Raw genomic sequence first — 23,143 nt, forward strand, 5'->3', positions numbered from 1 at the left:
CATATAGTTGCAAATAGGGTAAGGAACCAATTCTTTGATTCTACACTGTGTGTGTGTGTGTCTGTGTGTGTGGGCGCGCGCGCATGTGCACACACACACACACACACACACACACACACACACACACGTGCGCATGCAAAGGTACTCATGTGGAGGCCAGAGATGAACATGAGATGTCCTCCTCGAGTGCTCTTCTGATTTCTTTGAGATGGACTCTTTCACTGAGCCAGGCAGCTGCCATTTTCAATCAGACTGGCTGGCAGCAAGTCACAGGGTTAGGGTTACAGGTATGCATGGTTATACACAGCTTTTCTGTGTGGTTGCTGGGGATTAAACTCAGGTCCTTAAGCATTTGTGGCAAGTATCCTTACCCACTGAGCCATTTTCCCAGCTCTACGTAGTTTTTTTTTTTTTTTTTCTTTTTTTGGTAGGGTCTCACTTTAGCTCAGGCTGATCTGGAATTCACTACGTAGTCTCAGGGTGGCCTTGAACTCACAGCGACCCTCCTCTACCTCTGCCTCCCAAGGGCTAGAATTAAAGGCATGCACCACCACACCTAGCTTTTCAAAGTTTTTTTAGTTTTTTTTTCTGATTTATTTATTTATTTATTAGAGACACAGAGAGAGAGAAAGAGAGGAAGGAAGGGAGGGAGGGAGGGGAAAGGAAAAGAGTAAGAATGGGCATGCCAGGGCCTCTAGCCACTGCAAACAAACTCCAGATGCATGTGTCACCATGTGCATCTGGCTTACGTGGGTCCTGGGGAATTGAACTTTGGTCCTTAGGCTTTGCAGACAACTGCCATAACTACTATGCCATCTCTCCTTCCCTCTACATAGTATTCTTTCAGTCCCCATTTTATTAATTTTTTTTCATATTTATTATTTCTTGCTGGACCATCAGGCTTTGCAAGTGTCTTTGATCCCTCTTTAGCCCTAGTTCTTTTTTTTTTTTTTTTAGGTGGGGTTTCACTCTATCCCAGGCTGACCTGGCATTCAGTATGTAGTCTCAGAGTGGCCTTGGACTCACAGCAATCCTCCATCCTCATACCTCTGCCTCCTGAGTTCTGGGATTAAAGATGTGTGTTACCATGCCTAGCTTTCCAGACTTTATTCTTTTTTTAACATTTTATTTTTATTTATTTATTCTTGATTTAAGAATTAGGTCCATCATCAGGTTATCTCAGATTTTTCATTCTTTTTTTTGTTTTTCAAGGTAGGGTCTCACTCTAGCTCAGGCTGGCCTGTAATTCACTCTGTAGTCTCAGGTTGCCCTTGAACTCTCAGTGATCCTCCTACCTCCTCTCTGTCTCCCAAGTGTGAGGATTAAGGCCACCATGCCCTTAATTCATTCTTTTCTTTTTATTTATTTATTTTTGTGGTGCTGGGGGATCAAACTCAAGACCTCATGGATGCATAGATAGCACTCTACCAATTTAACTATAACAGTGAGCTATATAATAGTTATCTATCTCTGATTTTGTAATGTAGTCACTCAGAGCTGTAACTTCCCTCTTTAGAACTGGTTTAGCTGTATATCAAAAGTTCTGTTAAATTGTCTTCCGTTTTCTTTTGATTCTAGGAATTTTTAAATTTCCTCCATGATTTTTTTCAGTCATTCAAGGATGAAGTTTGGTCTCCAAGCATTTGTGTAGTGTCCGTGATTGTTCATAAAACTGGTTTCTAGTTGTATTCCACTATGCTCTTACTGTATACACCTAGTTATTTCAATATTTATGCTTGTTAGGACTTGCTTTGTTGCCTAGGTTGTGACCTATTTTAGAAAAGTTTCCTTTAAAGTTGAGTGTGGAGGTGCACACCTTTAACCCCAGTACTTGGGAGGCAGAGATAGGAGGATCTCATGAGTTCAAGGCTAGCCTGAGACTACAGAGTGAGTTCCAGGTCAGCCTGGACTACAGTGAGACCCAACCTTGAAAAATAAAAATTTAAAAAAAAACAAAAGGAAAAAGAAAAGGACACTGCAAGCCTTATAATTGGCCAGCCAGCCCAAATGAGCCAATGGGTACAATAGTGGCACGTCTGTCATGGTGGAAACCAACTGCCCTCCAATTGGACTGGAGGCCTGCTCCATGGGGGGAAACACATCCATGATACTGAAAGCTTAAAACAGGAGTAGTCATGAGCTGTAGGGGTGTAACATCTGCTGATATCTGGATAAATGTATATACTATGCTTATCAAACTTCCCAGTAAGCACTTCTCTTAATATTTATATCCTTATATTAACGCTACTCTTACTTTGGGTAGAGAATCTTCTCTTTTCAGATGGCAGTGACTTTGGGATGACTCAGAAGGTATCATAGTGCTGGGAAGAAGTGACTGGAGTACTGAGTAACATCTCTATCACACCTTCCAACGCTCAGGGTCTAATGCAGAAGAGGTGGCGGAAAGAATGTAAGAGCCAAAGGAAGAGTAGGACTCCTTAAAACGTGCTCCCTCCCGACATAAAATGGCCTGGATATCCATGACCTCATAGTGCCTGACACTACCTACACAAGACCATCATGAGAGGAGGAAAAGATGAAATCAAAACAAAAGAGAGACTGATTGAGATGGGGAGGGGATATGATGGAGAATGGAATTTCAAAGGGGAAAGAGGGGGAGGGTATTACCATGGGATACTTTTTTTTTTTTTTTTTTTGGTTTTCCAAGGTAGGGTTTCACTCTAGCCCAGGCTGACCTGGAATTCACTCTGTAGTCTCAGGGTGGCCTTGAACTCACATCGATCCTCCTACCTCTGCCTCCTGAGTGCTGGGATTAAAGGCGTGCACCACCACGCCCTGCTGTCCATGGGATACTTTTTATAATCATGGAAAATGTTAATAAAAATTGAGGAAAAAAAAAGGTTCCACACATAGGCTGCCAAGAATAGTACGTATTCCATGTTTGTTGGATGGAATAGTCTTTAGATAATCTGTTACATCCATTTGTTTAAGTATGGTACAGTCTGATTTGACTTTGTGGGTTTTTCTTTTTTTCATTTTTGAGACATAGTCTTGTATAGCCCAGACTGGCCTCAATTTCAATATGTAGTTCAGGATGACCTTGAACTCCTGATCCTCCTGTCTCTATCTCTTGAGTAGTAAGACTGCAGGTATGTGCCACCATGCCTGGACAACTTTGTAGTTTTTTGTTGATTTCTAGTTGAAATTACCTATCTAGGGCTAGAAAGATGGTTTAGCAGTTAAGGCACTTACCTGTGAAGCCTTAGGACCCAGGTTCGATTCTCTGGTACCCACAAAAGCCAGATGAACAAGGTGGCATATGTGTCTGGAGGCCCTAGAGTGCCCATTTTCTTTCTCTATCTGCCTCTTTCTTTTTTTATCTCTCTTTAATAAATAAATTAAATTTAAAAAAAAGAAATTACCTATCTAAACATGATAGTGCAATAAATAAATAGGGCTGTAGAGAGGGCTTAGCAGTTGAGACACTTACCTCCAAAGCCTAAGGACCCAGGTTCAACTTCCCAGAGCCCACATGAGCCAGATGCACAAGGTAACACACGTGCATGGGTGATGCATGTACACAAGGTGGTGCATGTGTCTGGAGTTCAGTTGCAGTGGCTAGGGGCTCTGGTACACCAATTTGCTCTCTCTTGCACTGTCTCTCTGTCTCATTAAAAGAATAATAAAATAAATAATAAATTTTTTTAATAACAACTTCCATGATTATAAAAAATACCCCATGGTGATACCCCCCCCACTTACCCCTTTGAAACTCCACTCTCCATCATTCCCCCTCCCCATCTGAGTCAGTCTCTCTTTTACTTTTGATGTCTTGATCTTTTCCTCCTCTTATGATGGTCTTATGCAGGTAATATCAGGCACTGTGAGCCCATGAATATCCAGGCCATTTTGTGTCTGGAGGGAGCATGTTGTATGGAGTCCTGCCCTTCCTTTGGCTCTTAAATTCTTTCTACCACCTCTTCCGCATTAGACCCTGAGCCTTGGAAGGTGTGATACAGATATTGCAGTACTGAACACTGCAGTCATTTCTTTCCATCATCATGGTACCTTCTGGGTCGTCCCAAGGCCACTGCCATCTGAAAAGAGAAGATTCTCAACCAAAAGTGAGAGTAGCATTAATATAAGGGTATGAACATTAACAGAAGTGCTTATTGGGCAGTTTGATAAGCATAGTATATACATTTGGCCAGACAACAGCAGATGTTACACCCCTAGGGCTCATGACTACTCCTGTTTTAAGTTTTCAGTATCAGGGATGTATTCATTTCCTATGGAGCAGGCCTCCAGCCCAATTAGAGGGCAGTTGGTTTCCCCCATAACAGACATGCCACTATTGCACCCATTGGCTCATTTGGCCTGGCTGGCCAATTATAAGGCTTGCAGTGTCCACTGATAAGTATCTTCATTGGTGATTTCTCTTTCTCCCATTGAACTGCATGCAGAATGGCTTCTTCCAGCTTTCTGTCAGCTGTTCTACATGGAGGAGGTTATCAGCTCAGTTCCAGCGAGATTTCTCAGTGGCCTTGCAGCCCAAGTATGTGGAGTCTTCAGCAATAGGGTCTTACCATCTATTCCTGATGGGAAACCAAGGGCCTTGGCAATATTTGGGGGCCATTAGGGATCTCCCTGGCCAACAGCTCACTGAAAGATATCCCATCCCTGGCACAGAAAATTTTCTAGCAACAATCTACAGCTCCTGAGTGTTCCATTGTCCAAAAAGATGAGAGCTAGAGAGATGGCTTAGCAGCTAAGGCACTTGCCTGCTAAGCCTAAGGACCCATGTTCAGTTCCCCAGAACCCACGTAAGCCAGAAACACATGCATCTGGAGTTCATTTGCAGTGGCTACCGGTCCTAGTATGTTCATTTTCTCTCTCAAATAAATAAATAAAATGATAGTGCATCTTTGAAGTATTGTTACCAGGACCTATGGGACCTTTTATTACTTTTAGTGTTTGTTTTATGGAATTGGCAGCTCCAATATTCAGCATATGTTTATAGTGGTCATATCTTTATCACTGTGTGGCGGCCTTCTTTTTTTATTCTGATGTTGGTCTTAGGCTCACAGCTATCAATCTTGAGAGTTATTCTTAGTTGATGAGGCCTGCCCCTGGCCACCAAGGGCAAGACTCCCTTTCCTTTACACACTTTACTTTCTTGGACAATCTTCTTTCTGTTAGCATTGTTAAGCTTGTCAGTGTTTTGCCCTCCTGTTATCCACAATTGCCTCCCCAGGACTGTCTCTCATATGGAGATTATGGCAATTTGAATTTAGGCTCTATGAGTTATGGTGGTTCTGAGCCAGGGAAACTCTTCCACTCCTGACCTGCCAACCCAAGAAGTCACTGTCTCAGCAAGACTGCATTGAAGTCAAGACTTGTGAAAGTTGTGGGCTTGTCCTGTTGGTAGGATTGCCAATTTCTTTTTTATAGGGTTGCCTGGCTTATTGTTTGGATGAGGCCTCCTCTCTCCCCATGCCAGAGAGTTGTGTTGTTGGGAGTTGAATTCATCTTGGCTTCCTACTTTTAGTGTGTCACCCTTCTTTTCCTTAATACTTTTTAGCTGTGCTGTTACTCCTTTTGTGAATTTCCAGTCTTCCTCTTTTTCCCTCTTTCAGTAGAGTGTGCTTTTACTTATCCTGACATTTCTTCAGTCAGATAGATACAGTTTCTATTCTGTCATCTTGTTTGGAAGTCTGGTTCATTTAAATAATAGGCCATGGCAGATTTATTGCTAAGCAATTGGATTTTTATTTAAAATTAGTTTTAAATTATATCCTTTTATCTTCTTTTGTTTCTAGGAAAAAAATGAAAAGATAAGAAGTCTAGAAACCAATATCAATACAGAACATGAGAAAATTTGTTTAGCCTTTGAAAAAGCAAAGAAAATTCACCTTGAGCAGCATAAAGAAATGGAAAAACAGATTGAACGAGTTAAGTAATGTATATTTAGTACTGAAAGGAACCTTGAATATTCCAACTCAAAATACTTTAGGTGTAACTGAGGAAACAAAGACACAGAAAAGTTAATGGCAAGACAATAATTAGAATCTCACTCCTGACTCACTTTCCAATGTTTTATTTTGTGTGTGTTTGTGTTTCATCCTTTCATCTATTTTCATCCTTGTACAGTATATATCCAGTTTTCCCAGCACCATTTGCTGAAGAGGCTGTCTTTTCTCCCATGAGTATTTTTGGCATTTTTGTCAAAGATCAGGTGGTTATAGCTACCTGGACTTACAGTTGCCTTGACCACTAAGCCATCTCTCCAGTCCATTCTTTTTTTCTTTTTTATTTTTGAGGTAAGGTCTCACTGTAGCCCACGCTAACCTGAAATTCACTATGTAGTCTCAGGGTGACCTCGAACTCACAGCATTCCTTCCACTTCTGCCTCCTGAGTGCTGGGATTAAAGGCGTGCACCACCATGCCTGGCTTCAATCTTCTTTTTTTCTTTTTCTTTAAAAAAAAATATTTATTTAATTTGACAGAAAAAGAGGGGCCAGTGGGGAGAGAGGGAGAGAATGGGCACACCAGGGCCTCCAGCCATTGCAAATGAACTCGAGACATGTGTGCCCCCATGTGCATCTGGCTAACGTGGGTCCTGGGAAATTGAACCTGGGGCCTTTGGCTTTTCAGGTAAACACCTTAACTGCTAAGCCATCCCTCCAGCCCCCTCCTTTTTTTTTTTTTTTTTTTTTTTAGTAAGAGAAACTGAAGGAAATTTATATAATGCAAAAGACCATGTATTTCCAAATATATTTGTTTATATTTAAAAGATTTCAAATCTTTTGTAATTATAATATGAAAATCCTATTTTTATATTTAGCTTGAAGCTCAGCTAGAGAAAAAAGACCAACAATTTAATGAACAAGAAAAGACTATGTCTATGCTGCAACAAGATATAATATGTAAACAACATCATCTTGAATCACTGGATAGACTTTTGACAGAAAGCAAAGTGGTAAAGTCAACCTTATAAAAGTGCTATTGTTTCTATACCATAAGTTTACTCATTTGTTAAATAGCAAATATAAAAGGTTAATACAAAAATGCTTATTTGCTACCTTGTATTATTCTTACTCATATGTGTTTTCAGGAAATGGAAAAGGAAAATATGAAGAAAGACGAAGCCCTGAGAGCATTGCAGAACCAAGTGTCAGAAGAAACAATCAAGGCTAGTATGCTGATTGTTATGTTTATTTTACTTAGACAGTTTCTTGCTTTGTAGCCCAGGCTCATCTGGAACTCAGTATGTAGCCAATCTGGCCGCAAATTATTGACCCTCCCAACTAGATTATAGGCTTCACCACTAACTTCTGGCTTTGTTTTGCTTATTAGAGATATTCTTGTGGCTTTCTCCTCCCTATAAATTATCAGACTTGTACACATAAAAGTTAGCTCATAGCTGCAGATTTGACTTGACTCAATGAGCTTTGTTTCAGTAAGGATATTTTCCTCAGTATGAATTATTAATATGAATTAATGGGGTGTCTGGTAGTGTCATTTATAGGTTAGCCTCTTCGCCGTAAAAAGGCTTTCTTAATATTTTGTGTTTTAAAAAATATTTTTATGGGCTGGAGAGATGGCTTAGTGGTTAAGTTGTTCCTATGAATCCTAGGGACCCTGGTTTGAGGCTCAATATTCCAGGACCCATGTTAGCCAGATGCACAAGAGGGCACACGCTTCTGGAGTTCTCCCTCTATATATCTCTTTTTCTCTCTCTGTCATTCTCAAATAAATAAATAAAAATGAACAAAAAAATTAAAATATTTTTATTTTTTATGGGCTAGAGAGATGGCTTAGCAAGTAAGGCACTTTCATGCAAAGCCTAAGGACCCATGTTTGACTCTCCAGGTTCCACGTAAGCCAGACACACAAAGTGACACAAGTGTGCAAGGTTGCACATGTGTACATGCATCTGGAGTTCGATTGCAGGGGCTGGATACCCTGCCTTGCCAATTCTCTCTTTCTCGCTCTCTCATTAAAAAAAAAAAAAAAAAAAAAAAAAAAAAGCCAGTCTGTTGGGATTGCCTCAAAATTTTTTTTAAATGTATTTATGAGAAGAAAAAGAGTGGCTTCCCAGCCTGCTAGGTCCTTTTGCTGCTGCAAACAAACTTGACACATGTGCCACTTTGTGCATCTGGCTTTATGTGTACTGGGTAATTGAACCTGGACTGGTAGACTTTGTAAACAAGTACCTTAACTGCTGAGCCATCTCCCTAACTCCCTCCCCAGCATGTCTTTTTTTTTTTTTTTTTTGAGTCCATGTTGACCTGGAACTTAATTTGTAACCTAGGCTGGCCTTGAACTCATGTAGATCTCCCTACCTCCATAGCCTCCCATGTGCTAGGGTTATAGACATGAACCACCTCACATAGCAAACTAAAATTTTTTACAACTTTAGCTGTGGGCTACAGAAGTAGGGTTACCTGCTTTCCTTTTTTTTGTTGTTGTTGTTTTGTTTTGTTTATTTTTATTTATTTATTTGAGAGCAACAGAAAGAGAAAGAGGCAGATAGAGAGAATGGGCATGCCAGGGCCTCCAGCCACTGCAAACAAACTCCAGACATGTGCAGCCCCCTTGTGCATCTGGCTAACGTGCGTCCTGGGGGATTGAGCCTCAAACCAGGGTCCTCGGGCTTCACATGCACACGCTGAACCACTAAGCCATCTCTCCAGCCCTGCTTACCTTTGTTTTTGAGGCAGAGTCTCACTCTAGCCCAGGCTGACCTGGAATTCACTCGTAGTCCCAGACTGGCTTAGAATTCATGGTGATCCTCCTATTTCTGCCTCCCAAGTGATGGGATTAAAGGTGTGTGCCACCACACCTTGCTTAAACAAATCTTTCTGTAATAGTGTTTTATAACCCAGATGGATGATTTAGTGTTTGAAGCAGTAAGGTAACTTTAGGGGATAAGTATGTAAAACATTAAACATACAAGCATTTATTTAATATATATTAATATATTGTTGGACTGGAGAGATTGCTTAGTGGTTAATGAACAAGTCTGTGAAGGCTAAGGACCCAGGTTCACTTCCCTAGTACACACATGTCAGATGCAGAAGGTGGCACATGCGCCTGGAATTCATTTGCTAGAGGCCCTGGCATGCCCATTCTCTCTCTCTCTCTGCCTCTTTCTCAAATAAATAAATACAATATTTTAAAAATATACATATGTGTGTGTATATACATACATATACATATATATATATATAAATTGATTTTCTATGTTGTATTTTTCATTTTTTATGTTCAGGTCAGACAACTGGATTCAGCATTAGAAATTTGTAAGGAAGAACTTGCTTTGCATTTGAATCAATTAGAAGGAAACAAGGAAAAGTTTGAAAAACAGCTAAAGAAGAAATCTGAAGAGGTAGATTAATATTTCCTTTAATGTCACAAAATTTTCAAGGGAGTATTTAGCCAGACAGTAGCAGACATTATACTCCTAGGGTTCATGACTACCCCTATTGTAGGGTTTCAGTATCAGGGATGTATTCCCTCCCATGGAGTTGTCCTGCAGTCAAATTAGAGGGCTTTCCCCCATAACAGACATGCTAGTATTGCACACAATGAATGGTACATGTGCCTGGAGTTTGTTTGCAGTGGCAAGAGGCCCTGGCATGCCATTCTTGTTCTTATTCTTTCTCTTTCTGCATCAAATAAATGAATAAAAATATTTTTAAAAATGAAAATTGTGTTGCTATTTTGTGGTATGGATTTCTTGGTATTTTTGGTTAGGGTTTTTTTTTTTTTTTTTTTCCATTTCTTTATGAGAGAGAGAGAGAATGGGCATGCCAGGGCCTCCAGCCACTGCAGACAAATGCATCACCTTGTGCATCTGGCTTATGTGGGTCCTGGGGAATCGAACTGAGGTCCTTTGGCTTTGCAGGCAAACACCTTAACCACTAAGCTCTCCAGCCCTTTTTTTGTTTTTGTGCAGTAGGGTTTCACTCTAGCCCAGGATGACCTGGAATTTACTATATAGTCTCAGGATGGCCTCGAATTTAGGGCATACTCCTACCTCTGCCTCCCACATGCTGGGATTAAAGGCATATACCATCATGGCTGGCTTAGATTTTTTTGTCTTGTTTTGTTGTACATAAATATTTTGTATATTTTCTCTTTGTATGTGAAAGAAATGTTTAAACTTTTCCTGCAGAAAAGTTAGTTCTTTATAAAATAGACCACTACAGAAATGTTATCTATAGTTTTGTTTAGAAGTCAAGATATTGATACATATTTTCACTAATTGTTTTTTCCAAGGTAGGGTCTCACTCTAGTCCAGGCTGACCTGGAATTCACTATGTAGTCTCAGGCTGGCCTTGAACTCATGGTGATCCTCCTACCTCTGCCTCCTGAGTGCTGGGATTAAAGGTGTGTGCCACCACAGTAGGCTTCACTAAATTCTTGTTTTTTATTTGACATTTTTAAAATATATTTTTTTAATTTATTTATTAAAGATAGAGGGAAAGAGGTAGAGAGAGACTGGGCACGCTAGGGCCTCTAGCCACTGCAAGCGAACTCCAGATGGATGTGCCACCTGTGGGTCCTGGGGAATAGAACTAGGGACTTTGGCTTTGCAGGCAAGCACCTTAACCACTAAGCCATCTTCTCCTGCCCTTATTTGACATATTTTGCTGTAATGAGGAATATATGGCTTTCTTAGGTATATTGTTTGCAGAAAGAGCTAAAAATAAGAAGTCATAGTCTTCAAGAGACTACTGAGCAAAATGCCGTTCTACAGCATACTCTTCAGCAACAGCAGCAGATGTTACAGCAAGAGACAATCAGAAATGGAGAGCTAGAAGATATTCAAACTAAACTTGAAAAACAGGTAAATATTATTAGTGTGTGTATGGGTGGGTGGGTGCACATGTCCCATAGCGCACAATTAGAGATCACAGGACAACTTTGACACATTTCTTCTTCACTTCCACCATCTTGAGACAGTCTCTTTTGCCCCTGCTGCTGCTTGTAAGATTTGAAATTCTCTTAGCTCCTTCACTTCCCATTGTAGTAAATAGTTGAGATTATAGATGCTTAGGCAGTTTTGTCTGCAGCTTTTACATGGGCACTGAGGCTCAAACTCAGATTTGGCATGCTTGTAAAGGTGCTCCTTTAACCAGCCCCCAGGAGTTATAATTTTATGAAACAGAAAACAATTCTTAGATGATTTTTGTATAGTAAAAATAAAGTCATATTCTTATATAACCTCACCTGTATCTCTATAGAGTTTTTTTTTTTTTTTTTTTTGTGGTATTGGGGATTGAACGTAGGGCCTTACACATACTAAGCAAATGTTCTACCACTGAGCTATGTCCCCAGCCCTTGCCCTGGATCTCTAATGCTATGACCATGTTAATCACTCCACAAATTATTATTTAGGTTTTTATTACTCAGTTTTTCTTCTTCTTGAATCCAAATATAATACCTATCTAAATTATTATGTCTTCTAATGTCTGTTTTGAATTAATACACATGGTATAATCTCTGGAGAAGTGGCAAAGAAATACACTAAAAAAAATCTCAAATGAAAAATAACTTTGCTACCTAGTTCTAAAAATAAGTTATGGTCCTAGGACTGTAGCTCAGTGGCACAGCACTTGCCTAGCATGCAAGAAGCTATTTCAGTCTTTAACACTGCTAAGAAAAATTAAAAAGAAAGACTTTATTACTTAAAATTGAATGATAAGCTTGGATATATATTTATAAATAAATAAATGGCTTCATCAGTTAAGAGTGCTTGCTATGAAGCAGGAAGACCTGCCTCAATCCCCAGCACCCATATTAAAAGCACCTGGTGTGCCCATTATCTCTCTCTATCTCTTTCTCTCAAACAAATATAATAAAGTTTTTTGTGTTTTGTTTTCTTTTTGTTTTTCAAAGTAGGGTCTCACTCTAGCCCAGGTTGACCTGGAATTCATTGAATTCATTATGGAGTCTCAGGGTGGCCTCAAACTCACAGCTATCCTCCTACCTCTGCCTCCCGAGTGCTGGGATTAAAGGTGTGCGCCACCACACCCGGTTTATAATAAAGTTTTTTGAAAATTAAAAAACAAAAGCCATGTATGGCCATTCATGCCTGAATACCTAGTCTTGTATTAGTTGGGGACCAGAGAATTGCTAGGGCTCAGCAGTCTGACCACAGAATGGTTAGTGCAGGTTCAGTGAGAGACTTTCTCAAGGAAATAAAGTAGAAGAATGATTGTTGAGTGAAGCTTTACCCTGGGAAGACATGAACACATTATTATTCATCCCAGTTTAAGGCATAGATAACAGACCAAAGCATGAATGCACCACAACCAGTTTTGGTGAACCAATGAGTTTATTGAGGTTACTTACAGAGCAGGATGCGGGTTTGCTTATAGGCACATGGGTGACTCAAAGACAGCTGCAGTACCCAAAAGTCCACCCCAGCATAGGTGTCAGCTTATAGAAGCTGTGTTTCTGGTGAGCACTGCACATGGCTTGAAGGCAGCTCCACTGGTTGGATAGTCTCTTCTCTAAGCAGTTGTTTATTCTTTATATAATCTTAGGGAAGAGTCTTGCAACCTTTTAAATTTTACCCTTCCCATACTTGTTTTCTTCTTGAGCCCCCCACTGTGAAGGAATGTTTCATTTCTGAGGAATTTGCTATATAACAGTGATGATGTTCTCCTCTGGCTTCTGCACACACACGTGTATACATTACATGCATATGCATACCATATCATGTATACTATGCACAGAAAAAATAAAATAATACAAAAAGCATTTTTCAGGCCAGGCATAGTGGCATATGCTTTTAATTCCAGTAATCAGGAGGCAGAGGTAGGAGGATTGCTGTGCGTTTGAGGCCAGCCTGGGACTATGGGATGAGTTCCAGGTCATCCTGGGCTATAGTAAGACCCTATCTCAAAACAAAAAAATTATTTTTCTTCTGTATAGTGTTGACCTGTAATGTAATTTAAACAGTTTGAAAATTGCTTTACCAGGTATCGAAACAGGAGCAAGAGCTTCAAAAACAAAGGGAAAGTTCAGCTGAAAAGTTGAGGAAAATGGAAGAGAAATATGAAGCAGCTATACATGATACAGATTTAAAAAGGCAAAAAATTGTTGAGTTAACTGGTGCTGCCAGGTAAAGTATGAATATGTTGGGTTTTTTGATTGTCCCATTTATTTATTTACTTACTTATTTAATTTTATTTATTTGCAAGCAGAGACAGAGAGGCAGACAGAGAGAAAATGGGCACACCAGGGCCTGTAGCCACTGCAAACAAACTCCAGACGCATGTGCCCCTTATGTATCTGGCTTACGAGGGTCCTGGGGAATCGAACCTAGGTCTTTTGACTTTCCAGGCAAATGCCCTAACCACTAAGCCATCTCTTCAGCCCCCCATTTTTTAAAATTTATTTTTTATTTATTTATTTGAGAGAGAGAGAGTGTGCATGTGCCAGGGCCTGTAGCTGCTACAAATAAACTCCAAATGCATGTACCACTTTGTGCATCTGACTTATGTGGGTCCAGGGGAATTGAACCTGGGTTCTTTCGCTTTGCAGATAAGCTCCTTAACCACTAAGCAGTTTCACTAGCCTGATCCCCCTCTCCCCCCGCTTTTTTGTTTTATTTTGTTTTGTTTTTCAAAGTAGGGTCTCACTCTAGCTCAGGCCAACCTGGAATTCACTATGCCGTCTCAGGGTGGCCTCAAATTCATGGTGATCCTCCTACCTCTGCCTCCCAAGTGCTGGGATTAAAGGTGTGCAACACCACGCCCGGCTGATCTTCCCATTTTTTTAACAAGTGTTTTCTATTTATTTTTATTTGCAGCATATGGTAATATCCAGTGAGGTTTTGTCTAAGGAATTAATTTCTTCATAGTCTGTATTCCTATGGCATTTTGTTTGTATCTCCCTTATGCATGTGTCTCATTATACCTTTTTTGGTATTATGATATAATACTTTTACCATCTTTACCTTGCAGTAAGGATCATGTAACTTACATTCTCAACAGTTGGAACAATGAACATCTGTCCTTATACCTCATATTCAGGAGCTATTCTATTAAAATTTGAAAATAACATTGAATGTTGCTAGCAAAACTGTCCTTACACAGAGGAAACTTTCAAGGGATCTGGTTGTAAATGGGAGAAAGTGATTTCAAACAGTTTTTCTCAAACTTGATTAGACATAACATATGCGTAGCTTGTAAAAAACTACTGATGCCTAGGCAATACCTTTAGTTAAATCACATCTAAAGATTCTGATTTAATGTGACTGGGCTGGGTCCAATCATCACCATTTAATTGGAACAGAAAGGAACCCAGGGCTGGAGAGATGGCTCAGTCAATAAGACACTTGCACCCAAGTTTTGGGACCCAAGGTTGGGTCCTCAGAACCCATGTAAATGGTGGATATAACAATGTGAGCCTGTAATCCTAGCCCATGGGAGGCAGAGACAGGTCAGTCCTTGGGGCAAGCTGATTAGGTAGGTAGACCCTATCTCAATAAATAAGGTAGAGAATGATTGATATCAACCTCTGGCCTGGATGTGTATACATACATACCCATGCACATATGTGTGCCCACATACATACAAATACACATGGATTCAGAAAACATAAACAGAAAATAATACACATGCTGAGGCCAGAGGAGGATGTCATATATCCTCTATCACTCTTCCACCTTACATCCCTGAAACACACTCTCCCTGAACCTGGAGCTTCCCATTCCTGTATCTTTCTGCCTTCCCTCCTCACCTACCCACCAGCACAGGATTTTCAGGAATGTGTGACCATGCCTGCCTTTTTATGTGTGTGTTGGAGATTGAACGCGGGTTCTCTTTTTTTTTTTTTTTAAGTTAAGGTCTCACTCTAGCCCAGCCTGACCTGGAACTCACTCTGTAGTTCTGCACTGGCCTTGAACTCATGGTGATTCTCCTGCCTCTCCCTCCTGAGTGCTGGGATTAAAGGTGTGTGCCACCATGCCCAGCCTAGAATACTTTTTAATGGAAAACTCACAAAATATAAATATTTTCTCAGCATTTCTTTTTTTTTTTCATTTTTATTTTTTTGGTTTTTTGAGGTAGGGTTTCACTCTAGCCCAGGCTGACCTGGAATTCACTAAGGAGTCTCAGGGTGGCCTCGAACTCACAGTGATCCTCCTACCTCTGCCTCCCAAGTGCTGGGATTAAAGGCGTGCGCCACCACGCCCGGCTTCTCAGCATTTCTTTACTTCTCTGGATAATCGTTGTGTACATTAGTTACTACACCATTCTAAAACATACTGTTGCCTTAAGTAATATAAGCCCTTGAGGCATGTAGAGCTCTGTTATTTGCTAAATGAGTATAGACTACTTGAGTTCTCATATGTAATTTTTCTTCTAATTTCTTTGCTATTAGGACTTAGCACTGACAAGCTTTTAGCTCTTAGCACTGTAGCTCAATCTCTTGATTATTCTTTCTATTATCTGTTTTATATCTATTCTCATTTTAAAAACCATTTAATCAGCTAAAATGGTTACCTGGGATTTTAGAAATATAAGGATCATTATGATGGGGGTGTAGTTCAGTGATAGAATGCTTGCCTGACATGCACAAAGCCAATTTGTCTAATGTAGGAGATTTATATTTGTTTTTATAAAACATAGTTAAGTGTCCATTGAAAAGCTATAGATTTTTCTGGGGCTGGATAGATTGCTCAGTGGTTAAGGCACTTACCTGCAAAACCTAATGACCTGGGTTTGATTTCCCTAGTACCCACACTAAGCCAGATGCACAATGTGGCACATGTATCTGGAGTTTGTTTGCAGCTGCTAGAGGCCCTGATGTGCCCATTCATTCCCTTCCCCTCTCCTTGCAAATAAATAAAAAATACAATAGATTACACATATGTGTGTATATATACATAATTCTGCTTACTGTTTGAGGAATCTTAGTTTTTCTCAAGGTCATTCATGTACTTCAGATTTAAAATCCTCTGGGAAAAAAATCTGAATTTCTAAAATTACTTACTTAGCTTTGGTGTCTACAAATTCATTTTAGGAAAGTTTGAAGACCAAAAGAAAAAAATTGGAAACGTTGGCACACTGAAGCATAAACTCTGCCCACCATTAAAGATAACATTAGCAATTGTGTAAACACTTCAATGTTTTTGGGGATTTAAGACCCCAGCAAACATACTTGAAACTACGTGTCAATGTGTCGTTTTTTTTTTTTTTTGTTTTTTTTGTTTTTTTTTTTTTGTTTTTTCGAGGTAGGGTCTCACTCTGGTCCAGGCTGACCTGGAATTAACTCTGTCATCTCAGGGTGACCTTGAACTCATGGCAATCCTCCTACCTCTGCCTCCCGAGTGCTGGGATTAAAGGCGTGCGCCACCACGCCCGGCCGTTTTCTTTTTTTTAATATAATTTTATTTATTTATTTGAGAGAGAGTAAGAGACAGAGAGAGAGAATGGGTGTGCCAGGGTCTCTAGCCATTGCAAACAAACTCCTGACGCATGTGCCGCATTGTGCCTCTGGCTTACGTGGGTCTTGGGGAATCAAACCGGAGTCCTTTGGCTTTGCAGGCAAATGCTTTAACCACCAAGCCATCCCTCCAGCCCCTCAGTGTGTTATTTTCTCTGTGCTTAGAGTAGCTGCCATATTAGAATAAGCTGCAGGGTGACTGAAAGCTAGAAAACTTGACTCTTTCCCTTTCACTATTAATACTGAGTTATGTTGTTTCAGACAAATTTACTTTATCTTTCAGTTTCTTCATCTATGTGACAGGAAAAGCTGTATAACCTAAGAAGCAATAGTTGCTTTTAAAGCTAATGAAGATGATTACAATATTAAAACCATGAAGAAATATGACTGACTTGTCTGCTTATGAGTAATACGATCTTTATGATGAATAATTGATTATTTGCCCTCTTCATTGCGTGCTTCAGCATGTTCTCAAATATGTATGAAGCTTTATGAAGTTATAGGAAGTTAGATTGAAAAGAATCTTAGCTTGTTTAATAAATATTGGCAAGTAATGTATTTGTACCTAGTGGTGTGCTATGTGTAAAGAAAGATAATCTTTTAGTTAGAAAGGTTTTAAAATATAATAGGTGATTTAAGATTCTTGCCAATACCTTCCTGATAGAATTTGCATGTTTTGTTTTGTGAGATACAAGTCTTATCATCTTCAGGTTTCTAAATTGTCTATTCTGTTGTTTGGTTTCATTAGACAGGTGAAACTGGAGATGGATCAGTACAAAGAAGAGCTGTCTAAAATGGAAAAAGAAATATTGCACCTAAAACGTGATGGGGAAAATAAGTCAATCCGTCTCTCTCAATTAGACATGATTTTAGATCAGACAAGGACAGAACTAGAAAAGAAAACAAGTGCTGGTAAGCACCTGATTAGCTGAGTTGAGCTGTCTGGGTATTTATGTGTAAGTAAAGTGAGAAGTTGAGGTGATGGAAGAAAGGGATGGTGTTCCGTATTTTGCCTTTTATAAATGAAAGAATTTGATAACCTAAAGTATGGTGATTGGCAAAATTCTATCAGATTGGGTATTCTTTTTTGTTGTTGTTTGTTTTTTTGTTTTTCAAGGTGGGGTCTCACTCTAGCTCAGGCTGACCTGTAGTTCACTGTGTAGTCTCAAGGTGGCCTTGGACTCATGGTGATCCTCCTACCTCTGCCTCCCAAGTGCTGTGATTAAAGGTGTGCACCACCACGTCTAGCTGGGCATTTTTTAAAATTTATTTGCATGTGTGTGTGTATATAGAGGTCCATCAATTTCCTATGGGTACAAATGCCTGATGCTTGTGCCACTTTTTGCATCTGGTTTTTGTGGGAGGCCTGGGAATTGAACCTGGGCTGGCAGGCTTTGCAAGGAAATACCTTTAACCACTGAGCCATCTTCCCAGGCCCTCAGATTAGGTACACTTAAATTTTTTTTTTAATTTATTTGCAAGTAGAGAGAGAGAGAGAGGAGACAGACAGACAGAACAGGCATGGCAGGGCCTCCAGCTGCTGTCAGTTAACTCCAGATGCATGTACCACTTTATGTCTTTGCCTTTACATGGGTACTGGAGAATTGAACTGAAGTCATTAGGCTTTGCAGACAAGCACCTTAACTGCTAAGCCATCTCTCCAGCCCTTAGTATTATTTTTTTTTTTCTGGATATTCTTAATTATCATTAGTTACAAAGTTCTTATTTGAAAAGTGATTTAAGACTGGGGAGATGGCTCAGTGGCTAAAGGTGCTTGCATGCAAAGCCTACTGGCCTGGGTTCAGTTCCTCAGTGCCCACATAAAGCAAAATGTACAAAATGGCACATGCATCCAGCCCTGGTGCTCCTCTTGCTCTCTTCAATAAATAGAAATAGGGCTGAAGTGTTGGCTCAGTGGTTAAAGGCACTTGCTGGGCTGGAGAGATGGCTTAGCAGTTAAGCGCCTGCCTGTGAAGCCTGAGGACCCCGGTTCGAGGCTCGGTTCCCCAGGTCCCACATTAGCCAGATGCACAAGAGGGCGCACGCGTCTGGAGTTCGTTTGCAGAGGCTGGAAGCCCTGGCGCGCCCATTCTCTCTCTCCCCCTCTATCTGTCTTTCTCTCTGTGTCTGTCGCTGTCAAATAAATGAATAAAATTTAAAAAAAAAAAAAAAAGGCACTTGCTTGCAAAGCTTGATGGCCTGGGTATAGTACCTAGTACCCACATAAAGTAAGATGGAGAAAGTGGCACATGTGTCTGGAGCTCGTTTGCAGTGGCTAGAGGCCTTGTTGTTCCCATTCTGTTTCTCCTCTCTCTCTCTCCCTTCCTTCTCTCTCTAAAATAGAAGAGTAAAATATTTTTTAAATGAAAATATTTTAAAAGTGGTTTACAAATAGTTATGAAATTATTGTCTTAATAGTGAAGGAGCTAGAAAAGTTACAGCACCACACTGAAACAGAGCTAACAGAAACTTTGCAGAAACGAGAAGCTCTGGAGACTGAACTACAGAATGCTCATGGAGAATTAAAGAGTACTTTACGACAACTACAGGAACTGAGAGATGTTCTACAGAAGGCTCAGTCTTCATTAGAGGAAAAATATACTACTATAAAAGATCTCACAGCTGAACTTAGGTGAGTACTTAACAATAAATGAATGGAGGCTGAGGTAGAAGGAACACTCAGTTTGGGGCCAATCTGCTCTGCAGAGTGAATCGCAAGTCAACCTGGGCTAGAGTGAGACCCTGCCTCAAAACAAAAACAAAAAAAAGAAAAGAAATTACAATTACGGGTATTTCCTTGATTATTCTGAATCCATGGATCAAACAATAAAATTAGTTGTGAAGTCTAAATGTTCCAGCTTCTCAAGTGCTTTTGGCTCATTGTGGTTCATCTTGGCTAGTCCATCCCATTATCCATCTAAGTAAGTGGCTGGTGTTGACTGCTAATACTTCTACTCTCACTGTATGGACAGCTTAAAACTGGTCCAAGTGTTTCTTTTTTAGTAAAGATTGGATAAGCATACAACAGTAGATAAATAGCAAAATAATATTAATAGTAATACTCTACATTAATTTCTTCTTGTAAACCAGCACTATGTCAGTGACTTAACATATGCTCTCACTTCTTTACAACAAACTGCTAGAGTATAGAGTTGCCTTTTGGTGAGATTATTGAGAAATAAAAAAGTTATTAGAGGGCTGGAGAGATTGCTCCATGGTTAAAGGCACTTGCTTGCAAAGTTTGATAGCTTGGGTTCAATTTCCAAGTATAATGTAAAGCCAGATGCATAAAGTTGTGCATGTATCTAAAGTTTGTTTGCAGTGATGGGAGACTCTGGCATGCCCATTTTTATTCATTCTCTCACTCTCTTTGTCTCTGTGTCTTATAAATAAATTAAAAAAAAAAATACCTGAAATAGATAGTGGTGATAGTTACATAGCATTGTGAGTTAGTTAATGCTGCTGAGTTATACACTTCAACAGCGAGGTAGGGTCTCACTCTAGCCCAAGCTGACCTGGAATTCACTATGTACTCTCAGGGTGGCTTTGAACTCATGGTGATCCTCCTACCTCTGCCTTCTGAGTGCTGGGATTAAAGATGTGCACACCATGCCCAGCTTCATGTCTTTTTTTTTAAAGAGGTGGGTTTTTTTGTTCATTTTTATTTATTTATTTGAGAATGACAGAGACAGAAAGAGGGAGAGAGAGAATGGGTGTGCCAGGGCTTCCAGTCGCTGCAAACAAACTCCAAACGTGTGTGCCCACCTGTGCATCTGGCTAACGTGGGTCCTGGAGAATCGAGCCTCGAACCAGGGTCCTTAGGCTTCACAGGCAAGCACTTAACTGCTAAGCCATCTCTCCAGCCCTCATTTTTTTTTAATGTTTTTTTTAATTTTGTTTTATTTATTTATTTATTTATTTGAGAGCGACAGACACCAAGAGAAAGACAGATAGAGGGAGAGAGAAAGAATGGGCGCACCAGGGCTTCCGGCCTCTGCAAACGAACTCCACATGCATGCGCCCCCTTGTGCATCTGGCTAACGTGGGACCTGGGGAACCGAGCCTCGAACCAGGGTCCTTAGGCTTCACAGGCAAGCGCTTAACCGCTAAGCCATCTCTCCAGCCCTTCATGTCATTTTTTTAAAAATATTTATTAATTTATTTACTTGAGAGCGACAGAGAGAAAGAGGCAGATAGAGAGAGAGAATGGGCTCACCAGGACCTCTAGCCATTGCAAACAAACTCGAGATGCGTGCGCCCCCTTGTGCATCTGGCTAACGTGGGTCCTGGGGAATCAAGCCTTGAACCGGGGTCCTTAGGCTTCACAGGCAATCGCTTAACCACTAAGCCATCTCTCCAGCCCATGTCATTTCTTTTTGATACAGGACTTCATGTAACCCAAGCTAGTGTCTAGCTCACTCTGTAGGTAACTAAGGATGTCCTTGAACTTCTGATCCTCCTGCCTCCATCCATGTCTTAGTTGCTAGGATTATAGGCAGGAACTACCACACTCATTTTCTAGAGGATCAAACCCAGGGCTTCATGGTTGCTACTGAGCTACATCCCCAGTCCTATGATGATTTTTTGGTGTGCACATGTGTGCAGTGTGTATGGTATGGTAGATGTATAATATACGCTGTACAGATGTATATTCACATGGAGGCCAGAAAAGAACATTGGGTATCCTCTTCTGTAGCTCATTGACATTGTTTTCTTGAGATGGAACCCATAGCCACCATTTTTGGTCAGTCTGCCAGCAAGCCCAGTTATTCTAGGGTTTCTGCTCCTCACAGTTCTGGAGCTACAGGTGTACATGGCCAAATCCATGTTTTTATATGGGAGCTGGGGATTAAGCTTATGCCTGCTCAGGCCCTCTCAGACCCTCATGCTTATCCATTGAACCATCTCCCCAGACCCTATAATGATTTTCAAGATCATCATTTTCTCAACAACTTTCATATCAGAATTTAGGAATCTTAATTAAAATTTTCTGATGAAATTTATCCAGAGTGATGGAAGCTTGAAAACTCTATCAATATTAAGCATTTTCATAATAAAAAATTATACATAAGGGCTGGAGAGATGGATTAGTGGTTAAGGTGCTTGCCTAAAAAGCCTAAGGACCTAGTACCCAAGTAAGCCAGATGCACAAGGTGGCACATGTGTCTGGATTTTGCTTGCTTGCAGTAGCTAGAGACCCTGGCATGCCCATTCTCTCTCTTTCTCTCTCATAAATAAATAAATACAAAATTATATTTAATCATATTAGGTCTTTTTAATATAAGTTAACTATATCTATTGCTTTTAGTTAGAAAAAGTAACCCAAGTTGCTCTGACTTTTAAAAACTATAGTATTCCTATTGGCTGATTGGACCTTTTTCCTTTAACAAATTGCAGAGATTGCAAGATGGACATTGAAGACAAAAGGCAAGAACTCATTGAACTGGATCAGGCACTTAAGGAGAGAAATTGGGAGCTAAAGCAAAGAGCAGCTCAGGTTAATTTTTTTTTTTTTTTTTTTTTTTGAGGTAGGGTTTCGCTGTAGTCCAGGCTAACCTGGAATTTACTGTGTAGTCTCACGATGGCATTGAACTCAGTGATCCTCCTCCCACTGCTTCCCAAGTGCTGGGATTAAAGGCGTTAACCACCACACCCAGCTAAGGTTAATTTTTTATGAAAAATCAGCTCATATTTTATTGTGAAATTTCATTTTGGGGATTGGTGGTTCAAGGTAGGGTCTCACTATGGCCCAGGCTGATCTGGAACTCACTATGTAGTCTCAAAGTGGCCTCAAATGCACAGCAGTCCTCTTACCTCTATCTCCCAAGTGCTGAAATTAAAGGTGTGTGCCACCACACCTGGCTCATATTTTTAAATTTTACAAGACAGGTTATTTTTTCTTAATTATGTTTTAATGAAATTTTCTACTATGATAAAATTATACAAAGTTTCAGAAGACATTAACATTTAGTAAAATGGATATTTTATAGCATAGTTTTCCTAGGTATTAATATTCTATAAGGTTAGAAATATGTCATTTTTTAAATCTTATGTTTTCACAGCAAGTAGGGTCTGTTTCTTCCTCCTCTTCTGCTTTTTAAAAATATATTTATCTCATTTATTTGAAAGAGAGAGGATGGGCACACCAGGACCTCCAGCCACTGCAAACTCCAGACAAATGTGCTACCTTGTACATCTGGTGTACATGGGTACTGGGAGTAGAACCTGGGTCCTTGGGATTTTTAGGCAAGTACCTTAACTACTAAGCCAACTCTCCAGCCCTCTTCTACTTTTTTTAAAGGCAGTCTTATGATTTTGCCTAGTTGGCCTTGAATTTGCAATATTCTTGTCTCAGCCTCCCAAGTGCTAAGATTATAGATGTATGCCACAATGCCTAGCCAAACTCTCTGGTGCTAAGGAGTGAACCCAGGACCTTAGGGTTTCTAGGCATGCCCTCTATGACTGAACTAGTCCCAAACCCAGCTAGTAGGTTTTTATTTATTTATTTATTTATTTATTTATTTTGGTTTTATTTATTTATTTGAGAGCAACAGACAGAGAGAGAAAGAGGCAGAGAAAGAGAAAGAATGGGCGCGCCAGGGCCTCCAGCCTCTGCAAAGGAACTCCAGACGCATGCGCCCCCTTGTGCATCTGGCTAACGTGGGTCCTGGGGAATCGAGCCTCGGACTTGGGTCCTTAGGCTTCACAGGCAAG

The 23,143-nt window shown here is 40.2% G+C and overlaps 1 protein-coding gene across 3 annotated transcripts in view; it reads left to right on the top strand.

The window, feature by feature from the left end:
- Positions 1-23,143, top strand: part of Ccdc18 (coiled-coil domain containing 18) — a 110,645-nt gene that overhangs the window by 58,299 nt on the left and 29,203 nt on the right. For all 3 annotated transcript variants that reach the window (XM_045138793.1, XM_045138794.1, XM_045138795.1), the window contains 9 exons: positions 5,781-5,912; positions 6,807-6,941; positions 7,077-7,154; positions 9,237-9,353; positions 10,650-10,817; positions 12,958-13,100; positions 17,178-17,341; positions 18,848-19,061; positions 21,827-21,926. In XM_045138793.1, the coding sequence (XP_044994728.1) occupies positions 5,781-5,912; positions 6,807-6,941; positions 7,077-7,154; positions 9,237-9,353; positions 10,650-10,817; positions 12,958-13,100; positions 17,178-17,341; positions 18,848-19,061; positions 21,827-21,926 (1,251 nt within the window). The remainder of the gene's footprint in view (positions 1-5,780; positions 5,913-6,806; positions 6,942-7,076; positions 7,155-9,236; positions 9,354-10,649; positions 10,818-12,957; positions 13,101-17,177; positions 17,342-18,847; positions 19,062-21,826; positions 21,927-23,143) is intronic.

The sequence above is a fragment of the Jaculus jaculus genome, chromosome 19 (genome assembly GCF_020740685.1).
Source record: "Jaculus jaculus isolate mJacJac1 chromosome 19, mJacJac1.mat.Y.cur, whole genome shotgun sequence".
Taxonomy (NCBI): Eukaryota; Metazoa; Chordata; class Mammalia; order Rodentia; family Dipodidae; genus Jaculus; species Jaculus jaculus.